Source organism: Formica exsecta, unplaced genomic scaffold, assembly GCF_003651465.1.
Source record: "Formica exsecta isolate Colony F162 unplaced genomic scaffold, ASM365146v1 scaffold826, whole genome shotgun sequence".
Classification (NCBI taxonomy): Eukaryota; Metazoa; Arthropoda; class Insecta; order Hymenoptera; family Formicidae; genus Formica; species Formica exsecta.
The window spans coordinates 599,724-610,139 of record NW_021853596.1 but is presented as its reverse complement, the minus strand read 5'-3'; the positions used below and the strand labels follow the sequence as shown (position 1 = coordinate 610,139).

At 31.9% G+C, this 10,416-nt stretch overlaps 2 protein-coding genes across 3 annotated transcripts in view; one reads left to right on the top strand and one right to left on the bottom strand.

Moving 5' to 3' along the window:
• The first annotated feature begins 683 nt into the window (after nt 1-683).
• Nucleotides 684-2,468, top strand: LOC115244586 (vacuolar ATPase assembly integral membrane protein VMA21 homolog). The gene is made up of 3 exons (XM_029822342.1): nt 684-1,146; nt 1,271-1,376; nt 1,561-2,468. Exons 1-3 carry the CDS (start codon nt 1,132-1,134, stop codon nt 1,701-1,703), a joined length of 264 nt encoding a protein of 87 aa, XP_029678202.1. The 5' UTR covers nt 684-1,131; the 3' UTR covers nt 1,704-2,468.
• Nucleotides 2,469-2,846: 378 nt separating this feature from the next.
• LOC115244584 (heat shock 70 kDa protein 4L) overlaps nt 2,847-10,416 on the bottom strand; it is an 8,829-nt gene continuing 1,259 nt past the window's right edge. Inside the window, exons 2-12 of one of the 2 annotated variants that reach the window (XM_029822337.1) lie at nt 9,602-9,800; nt 8,753-9,109; nt 8,311-8,632; nt 7,967-8,222; nt 7,754-7,884; nt 7,337-7,608; nt 7,010-7,117; nt 5,373-5,495; nt 4,979-5,218; nt 4,546-4,836; nt 2,847-4,453 (exon numbers count right to left, since the gene is read on the bottom strand). In XM_029822337.1, the coding sequence (XP_029678197.1) occupies nt 4,265-4,453; nt 4,546-4,836; nt 4,979-5,218; nt 5,373-5,495; nt 7,010-7,117; nt 7,337-7,608; nt 7,754-7,884; nt 7,967-8,222; nt 8,311-8,632; nt 8,753-9,109; nt 9,602-9,800 (2,488 nt within the window). In that variant the 3' untranslated portion in view covers nt 2,847-4,264. The remainder of the gene's footprint in view (nt 4,454-4,545; nt 4,837-4,978; nt 5,219-5,372; nt 5,496-7,009; nt 7,118-7,336; nt 7,609-7,753; nt 7,885-7,966; nt 8,223-8,310; nt 8,633-8,752; nt 9,110-9,601; nt 9,801-10,416) is intronic. The other variant, XM_029822339.1, reaches the window with a different exon arrangement.

The following is a 10,416-nucleotide window of genomic DNA, read 5'->3' as shown; positions in this document are numbered from 1 at the left end:
ATCATAGACATAGTATATCTAGACCGAGTGTTGAGGAGTGGGAGCCGAGGTGCACGTAGAAAAGGACATACTCTGTTTCGTGCCCCTTGCGTTCTCTCTCGCTCGCACGTAGCATGACGAAAGAGAGCGCTATGCTCTGTGCGAGCGAGAGAGAACGCAAGGGGCACGAAACAGAGTATGTCCTTTTCTAGTGGGCATCGGCCCCCGCTCCTTAAATAAAGGCAAACGCTCGGTCTAGATATACTATGTCTATGGTATAAACAAAGGTTGATTAGAACAGGGTGTACATAATTATCTGCAGATGCGAAAATCCAAGAAACGACGAAGCCCGGTACACGTAGCGTCTCTGATGGAACTATAGTATACTGAAGTGAGAGAGAGAGAGAGTTCTCCCTTATTTTAATTTTATTTATGAATTTAAACAGCGAAGTTAAAAATGATATTATGAATTATTTATTTTTCTTTTAATTCGTAAAATATATATAAAGTCAATATTTTTGACTACAAAATTAAATAGTATCAACTAATCAGCGAATCTCTGACAAAGATAGCAATCCATCCAGTATGTATATATCCTTTTCTACGAATTGAATCATTCTCCATTTTTGAAGACTCATTCCAGTATGTATGTATGTATAAAGCTCAAAATGACTCAAGCGAGACAAATATATATATGTATATTGGGGCGTTGGAGAGGGAGAGGGAGAGAGAGAGAATGAGAGAGTGAGAGAGAGTGAGTGAAAAGAAACCGAATGTAGAAAGTGCAAGTAACATGACAGTTTACTCCACTTTCTGGAAACTTGAAAACATAACCTGAAAGCTGAAACTATAACTTCGCCTGTTAGTATATATTGCTGGAGACACTTTAAAACGCATAAAAAAAAAGATTGCGAAAAATTTACTTATTTAAAACTGTATGAATTATATGTAATGTGTGTGACAAACATAGCAGTTAAAACTGCAGGCACGTGACTGACAAGTGATATTATAGAAAAGTACTAGGTCTATACTAAAAATCGGTATTAAATTTTTTATTAGCAGAATTTATTGCTTATGAACAAAAATATTTGACATTTATGTCGGTTGTCAATCTTTCTATAATCTCGCAATTCTAATACAGTAGTCGCAATCATGTCAAGCACAAAGGTAAGAGAGCTTGATATCAATAATAATAATAGTTGTCTATATCTAATCTTTGTGTATATTTATTTATTATTTGTGTATATATTGTATCCGCTATGTATCTACTATTTTTGCTTTCTTATTCTAGGAAGTGACAGAGTTACAAGCATTCAAAACAGTCTTATATCATAGTATAATAATACTCGCATTACCAGTGATAGCGTTCTTTACAAGCAAGGTTTTCCTCTTTGATGGTACAAAGTATACACATAATAAAATTACAACAAATCTGTGATGAAAACTATAATATAATTACCTATAAACTATTGAAAAAAAGACCATTTTTTCATTTATCTTTTTATATATACATAAAATTTTATACTATAAAATATTTTCATCGATGAATTAACTAACCAAGTTTCTGCAATTTATGTTTAGGTATATTTGGTCTCAACAATGTGCCAAGTAATGTATACTCGGCTGGTGTTGCAGTAATAGTGTTACATATTGCCTTAGGAGCATTTATATACAAAGCATATTTTGATGATCGATCAAAAACATCAGCAGTCAAGATAGATTAATCCTTTATTATTAAGTACACCTTGGTGACCATACATTTATGACATAATCACAGTCAACATATTTGTTTTGGATAGCATTAAAGTGAAATTTTGATATGCTGATACTACAGCATCTGTTAATATGATTTTTCCTCACTCTTGTTACAATTTAATTCTTGACAATTGCTATTTAATTATTATGCTATTAGCAAAATTGATAAACAATATGCTAATACATGCAATATATGTATTTATGTAAAAGCGAAAATGCCACACAGAAAAAATTTTATGTTCTAAAATTCTTTCAATATTACACAATGTTCGCAATGTGTATTTCAAATATACCGTTTGATGTTCACACAATTGTTAAACTATCACATATATATTTCCACCTGTGTGAACAAAAATACAATATAATCATGTGATGGATTTGATACGATTCTTTGCTAATAAAGTATAAATTATTATCATTTATGCAATTTCAATCTTTGAAATAATGTGACTATAGCAATACAAAGGATTACAATAATTTGTGTAGTCTTAAATTAAAGAACAAGATAGATGCCCATATTTCTCCCTTTATATAGTGAGGGGTCAGAGATCGATATTTATATTATATTATATTATGTAATCAGAATTCATAATTTTATAAATTTTGAAGACATTTATTGCATTTCAATGTAACACAAATGCATTATAAATATTGATTATTGAAATAATAAATATCGACTATGTAATTAACACAATTATTAAAATGATAATCATAACATTGTGAGAAGAAAAAAACATTTTGTTATTAACAAATTTATTTGGTTTTTTTTTATTTAACATAATTGCAAATAAAATAAAGAACGTATTATTTTTTTAAGTGTATATAATATATTACTATATACACATATAGAATTAAAATATAAATTATTAGGAATTAACATTTACGTTTCCATGAAAAATTGAATATTCAATCAATGAAACTCATCAATTGATATCTAGCAATTTCTAAATAATGATAACGAATTTTCTGGATATCATATTATTTCACCAGATATATCTCTTAAAAATAAACATGATGGTCTCTATGTTATAAATTTATCTTAATACATAAGAATCACAAAAGTAATTTAATAATATATGTGTAAAATATACAAAAACACAAAAAAGAGAAAGTTTGTTGTGGAAAATTTTATCATTTGAAGAAACAACGTATTTTTTTAACACACATTTTTTACATCTTGCTAATACTAATTATATTATACACGCGTAATTTGCGACTCTTAGTTGCTAAAAACGGTGTGGGAACAAAGTTAGGCGCGAGTGAAATATGGACTTCCGTCTATTTTCTATATTCTAGAAACAACTAAATTTTCGCTATAATTTCTATATGCTGTGAGATACAATGGCTTCCGGTTATAAGCACGATTTTTCACTCTATTGTATAAGCAAACGATTATCCCTGCTAACTCTCGAGTGAATCGATCTAAAAAGTCTTACCTGATCAGTCATCTGGCCGAGTTTAAGCTTTGATGCTGAAAGATACCTTGAGAACATGCTTACAATCAGAAGTCATTATAATATAGCAATATAAATATAGTGATAAAGAAATATACTACGTCATTGTGTAGATGTCTACAAATTATGTACAATGATATATCTAACCGAATTATCGGTTTTTGTTCAAAAAATAATTTTTGTAATAAAAACAATGGTTTGAATCAAACTAAAAAGGAGAAAAATATTAAGTCGAATTCCTGTAACATCTTTGTCGATGTCTATTCCAAATATTAAAGCAGATTTGGCAAAATCTTGATTAGTGAAATATTAATTTATTTCAAGTAAATATTATTTCAAAAAAACTATTATAAATGCAACAAGAAAACTTGTGACAGAGTATTTGCTGTCGACCGTATGAGAAAATATTGGAATGAATAATTATTATAAATTAAATTTAATAATATTATTAAAAACAAAACATCAACAGAGCAACATTATCTAGTTCACAATTTAGTTTGGTCAATTAGATCTAATATAGCTTGCATTCTATATGTTAAAAGTTGCAGCATATGTTTCATTATTCTTTTTACTGGCAATAGTTTTGAGGTTTCTTTTTCAAGTATTCATCCAAAAGCAGTTTTATGTATGCATTTTAAAAGCGTTACTGAAAACTTAAACGAGATATTTTTTTTTTTAAAGTAAGAGTTTTATTATTTTGCTTTTTTTTAGGACGCTTACGCTTCTTCTTTGTTCAGACAGCAATTATATCTACGATACCTTTTTCAAACGAGAGAACATTTATTGTTGTAGTGCACATTCGTTTGTAAATTCCAATTCTTTACTTTTTCAATACGCTCACGCTGTTTATGGTAATGTGTCATTAAATAGTTCAGTTCACCAGATTGATAGATGTTACAGACAGGGGGAGGAAAAAAAAAGGAGCAAGAAAGACAATCATGTGTGCAATCCGACTATGGTATGTCAGGCGCTTGCGAGACATGATAAATATGTTTTATCCAAATATGAAAGATTCGCTATTTCAATTATAGATTAGATTTAATATATTATTAAAAACACATAAGTTGTGGTGACCGTTACTCAATGTCCATCTTCTCTTCATCCGCTTGCTGTTGATTGGGCTGATTGTGATTGTTACCTTGGGCATTTTGATTCTGATTATTCTTCTGTTCATCGGCCGATTTGTCTTTCCGCTTTTCCTCCTTTGGCGGCTCAACTTTAGGTTTAGGCTTGTTGAGGATAGGTAATACCACGCTGTCCAATGACTGTGATCAGGTGACAAAAAAATTAATATATTGACATTATGTTGCAGGAAAACATCTATGCGATTACAATCGATACTTTTTTTGATACGTACTTGTTTCTCGGCACGGATTTGCGCCACGGTGACTGGCGGTTGTTGCGTACGGAGCAAACTCGCAAGCAGCATACGCTTCTCCTCCAACCATGTCCATTTCTCTTGTACCGTTTTCTCAACCGTTTTCACTTCTTCCTCCGTTAGGTGAGAATATTTATCGTCTTTACCAATTGACGCTTTTATCTGATCAAGGCCTTTTTTAGCCAGTTGTAATGCTACTGCTAATTCTTCTAATGCATGAGACCTCCCTTCGAATTCTAATCTCCTTTCTTTTATTGGTTCTCCTTGAGACTAATAAAAAGAAGATATTTTAAAAAGATTCTGATTTATAAAAATAAAAGAAAGTTTTGAAAAATTAAGAGAAAGAAAAACTTTTTTATTAAATAAATGATTATATTAGCGCTGTTCTCTCTTTCTCGATCGAATGACATACTTTTAAGCGCGTTAATCGCTCGGAGTAAATCTGTCGTTGGCAATCTTCTCCTTCTTCATACAGCCAATTTTCAGTGTCATCTAATGTACGATACAATGATTCCTTATCCACTTCTGTGATGAATGTAGCTAATTGATTCTCTTCGGACAATTTAGCACGTAGATCGTAAACGTATTCTTCTAAAGCGTTACGCGCGTCAACTCGTTCTTTTTCCTGTTTATCCTCGGCGATCATTTTGCCCTGTTCGCGAACAAAATGCATGAAATTACATAATGATCCAATGTCATACAGATAAGCTTTTCCGCTATAATTGAAGACAAGTTGATGTAACGTTTATACAAGGTAACATAAGTTACATAACGTCCGAGCAATATACACATTGAATGCTACATACCTCTTTTTCTACTGCAGCATCGAGATCTCGTAGAGATAATCCGCAAACATTAGCTTCAATAGGCAAGTCAATTGTACGAATTGGAATCTTCTTCTTGCCTTTATCGTCGCCTTTATCATCTCCCTAAAACAGAAAGAATTTATCAAAAATTTAACACATTTTTTTCTCCGCACTTGCGTTTTTGCGCACAAACCTATAATGAAAAGTTCGTTTACAAGAAAGTTTATTCAATTATTTATCTTATAGTCAATTTTAACAATTCAGAATACAATTTCAGAATTTAGTGCATAAAATATATACTTTTGTGTGTGTGTATATTTGTACAGATTAAAAAATTTTATTTTTATGAGCATTTATTGCAATACTTTCTTGAAACGCTTTTTTTTTGTTTTTATCATAATTTTATAACATTTTCAAGTATATATTTAATGTAAGAATGCTGAACCAAGTGAACCAAATTTATATGAGAATGAAGAGAACTAAACTGGAATTCAGATGATGACAAATATGAGGCAAAGATAATGGGGTACACTTTTAGGTGTGTGCACAGTTTTGAATTCGTATAGTGTCTCATTTCAAAAGAGATAGAATAATAGTAAATCTTTTTATAATCTTTCTTTTTACGTAATATAATATAATATAATATAATAAAAATAGATCGTTGCACACTTTTCTATACGAATGGAAAACTGATCAGCGTTGCCTGCCTTTACAATTTAAGAATATTCATATGGTGTGTACACTAATGCTTTTATCAGGTATCACTGTCTCTTTTCCTTCTGCGACCTAGTATGTAGAATAGTAGAGCAAGACAGACAGCACGGCATGACACTGTTCTTGGACCCATATGCATTAGCAAAACGATTGTCAGAATTAAATAATATCATGAACTATGCAATGTTACTTCATATTTCATGAAAGAGCACAAGCTTAATCTTTTTCTAGATTCTTATGCCGCTCGATAGCCGAGTTTGCAGAAGAAATCGACACAGGGTTTAAAATTCTATGGTTGAGCCAAACGTCATGCATCTTGCATAAGTAGAACTGAAGAATCGTAACAGTTCATAAAGACCTAACTGGACTAAATACGATACACAAAACACTGGTTGCACTATGCATTTCAATAAAAAACGATGTGCACAAGAGCAAATGACAAGCTTCTAAATTCTAAACGTAACTAATTCTAAGAACAATTGTATTATAAATGAAATAAATATATATAATATCAAGGCCATAAAAAAAGGACAAATTTCTCTCACAATTGCTTTACAAAAAGGAGAGTAAAGAATGCTGGTTCAAATTAATCACTAGAGAAACAAAATATGTAAAGATGCATTTGGTGTACTCAATTGACAAGTGTATCATTTGCATTATATAAAGCGATTGCGATTACTGTGCACTCATCTTTAAGATGAGGTGACTGTGACAGATTGAGTTTTGCCTCAAGGTGAATGACAAGACGTCTAGCATGATAGAAAGCAAAATCTAAATTATTCGGCCCTAATTTATGAAGGATGCTCACAATAATACTATTAACAAAACAATGCCAACAATTAAGCTTAAAATTTAGTGTACACATATGTCTCAATATGAACATATGCGTATGGGTCCAAGAGTAGAGATAATATGCCCCGTACCGAGCTGAACCAAGAGAGAATCCTGGAGGAGTAGGAAGGGGCAGAACCCCTAGCACTTTTTCCACCATCATCAGCATCTGAGTTCCGTCGTGTCTTATCCATGCTCACCTAAACCACAATAAACTCACATGATCATGCACCTGAACACTTTGGTGATGTGTAACATTGCACATCAGCATAGAATTTCATTCCAAATTTTTCATACTCTGTATATTATGATGTAATATTTTCTAATGAATCGAATGAATCGCGATATTATGGTATGACACTATCATTAACCCTCCTTTTGTCACTATCCAATTTTTAGAATATAATAAAGTTACAAACCTCTGGAGCTGGGGGTTCGTTTGCTTGTGCTTCTTGATCGGATTTATCTTTTTTATCTGCCGAATGTGAATCAACATCCATATTATTCTGTTGCTGCTGCTGTTGTTGCTGCGCCTCTTCTTCTTCTTTCTCTTGTTGAGTCGGCTCGCGTTTTTCGATAAGTGATGCCGACGCGATAGTCAAAATACCGTTCAAATTCACTCTTACCTTCACCTTAACTTTCGCCGATTCTCCCTCTGGTGTGGCTTTTACATTCTTTATTGTGAATGTTCCTACATATAAACAGATATGAGTATAAATTAAATATATGTGACATTATTTTAAATACATGCCAACATATTTTTCATCATTTTTTAAATCTTTACAGATAAAACAAAATTATTTCAAAATGAGATAAACAAAAATAAATCTGCATACCAATGAATGATTGAGGATAGCATGGAGGTAGTATACTGTAACTGGCAGTAAGCGTAAATGGATTCGAACGGTAAAACGTCAACATCTTCGAGAATGGTACAGGATGATTATGCCCAAACACTTCCATTTCACTGAAATATTAAGCAAAATTAGGAGAAACAGTCGATTTTCATTAACGGTAATACAGGATAATAGGAATTACGCGATACATACCCCTCTTCACCTTGAGTAGCATCCCATGTTAGTTTCAAGGGATACGGCTGTATATCTGTAACCGAAAATTCACGAACGCGAACAGCAGGGCTGAGCATAGCGCATTGCAACGCGCAACCACGAGCGACCGCTTCATCCTGATTCAGAGTTGTCGATATCGGTCGACCAAAGACTTCCTCCACTAAACGTTTGATAGCAGGAACGCGGCTCGATCCTCCCGCTATCTCGACCGCATGAATTTCTTCCGCCTTCAATTCTAGTAAGCATTTGTCGTTAATATACAAGGTCAATGTGACTGGATAAATCGCGCATTTAAAAAAAACGTATCATTCGCCAAAACTTACTCGAATCTACTAAGCATTGCTTCAAAGTTTTTTCGACGCGATCAAATAAATGGGCGCATAGCGTTTCCATCTCGTTACGATTCATTTGGGCATGTACGTCTTTCTCTTCCATAAAGCATTCGATATTTAAGGGAAGGTTGGTCGAATTAGCCGACATTTGTTTCTTCAGTTTCTCGGCTTCTGCCAACAATCTTAAGTATGCTCGCGGATTGGTGTGTACGTCAATATTGTATCGCGTTTTAAATTCTTTAGAGAATTGTTCTGCCAAAATAATGTCGATATTTCTTCCACCCAATTGAGAATCAGCAGTACTTGCCAACATCTTCAAAATAAAAAAAAAAATTAAAATAAAATAAAATAATAATAATTGGGCGTTTTTTTTTCGGGATATAACACAAAGAAAAACGATTTTTTGTAATAAAAAATTATGTAATATACTGACCTTAAGTTTGCCTTTATGAAAGGCACAAACGCTCACTTGTAAGCTAGCATTACCGCAATCCACAAAAACAACATTTCTAGGAGGTGCATCTACTGCTGGTAAATCCTGTTTATAAATACCATAACAAAGAGCAGTAGCAGCGGTCTCGTTAAATAATCTTAGAACATTAAGGCCTGCGATCCTAGCAGCATCAAGTAGAGCTTGACGTTCAGTTTGAGTAAAATATGAAGGAACTGATATAACACAATCGTTAACAGCAGTTTGTAGAGCTGTTTCAGAAATATCTTTCAACTTTGTAAAAAGCATAGCAGTAATTTGTTCTGGTGAAAAAACGTGCTCTTCTTCCAAGTATTGTACCTAAAAAAAGATGGTAAAACAACTTTTAACAAAATATAGAAATTGACATATATTATATTTAAATGTGCTCTTTGATAATGCATTATTTTATTCCGGATAACATATAGTAAGCAATATTAATGTGTATGAATCATCCTAAAAAGATATAAATAAGATATGAGTCTTTCCAGAAATGACAGTCTTGGCAAACTGCCCAGATTGCTCTTGATTCTTGATCATTGAATTATATGAAAGAAATTATAATTATAAAAATATTAAACAAATTTCTGTTGCAAGTGTTTCTTTTTCACTTCTTTTCATATGGATGCATTTTATGTGTAAAAGAATAAATGAAAACTATATAATGAAAGAGAGAATAATCTTCCTTCTTTTTTTTCATATTTTCTGTTAAGATTTACAAACATATATGTATAATCTCAAATATCTTTATAAAGCATTGAAGTTATAGGGATTCACAAGACCACCCTCTTTAATGTCTGATATGATACTTACATGTATGCCAATGCTTCCGTCAGCTTGTGGAGTTACTTTGTAGGGAAGGGATCGCAGCTCGGATTGAACTTGCTGATCATTGTATTTTCTACCTAATAATCTTTTGAAACCGTGGATGGTATTCTTCACATTAGTCACCATCTGATTCTTGGCAGCTACTCCAAGTATTCGATTTTTTCCACTGAATGCCACACATGATCTAGGATCATCATAACATTATTTTTTACTTTAATGATATATTCAGTCTCAAAATTATATATATATATATATATACACACAATATAATTTATACGAATATTTGTATTTTAGATTTATTTCATATTATATAAGACAATTACTTCAGAGTTATACAGGTTATACATATACATATATATATGTGCTTCTAGAAAACTTTATTCCTTGGCCTAGCCCATGTTTGGGCAGATAAAGACCATGTGATAATTACTTATCTAATTTGTGATATAAATTACTCTTTAATCACATAATACATATATATAAAATATTCAAGGATATATATGCACATAATAGAAACGTTGAAAGGTTAAAGTATCAATTTCTTAATCACTCTGTCTTATATTCACATTATTATCGACACGCATGATATCTTTGTACAAAATTAAAAATATTTTCTCTTTTTTTCAAATCATATAATAAATATTACATTATTACATGCAATGTAATATACATTGCAATATACAAGAAGCACATACAAATGTTATAAGAGAAAATAAGATATTCGTGAATAATTGAAAATCGTTCAGAATTTGAAAAAATTATTTTTTTGCGACATATATATTCTCTCTCTCTCTCTCTCT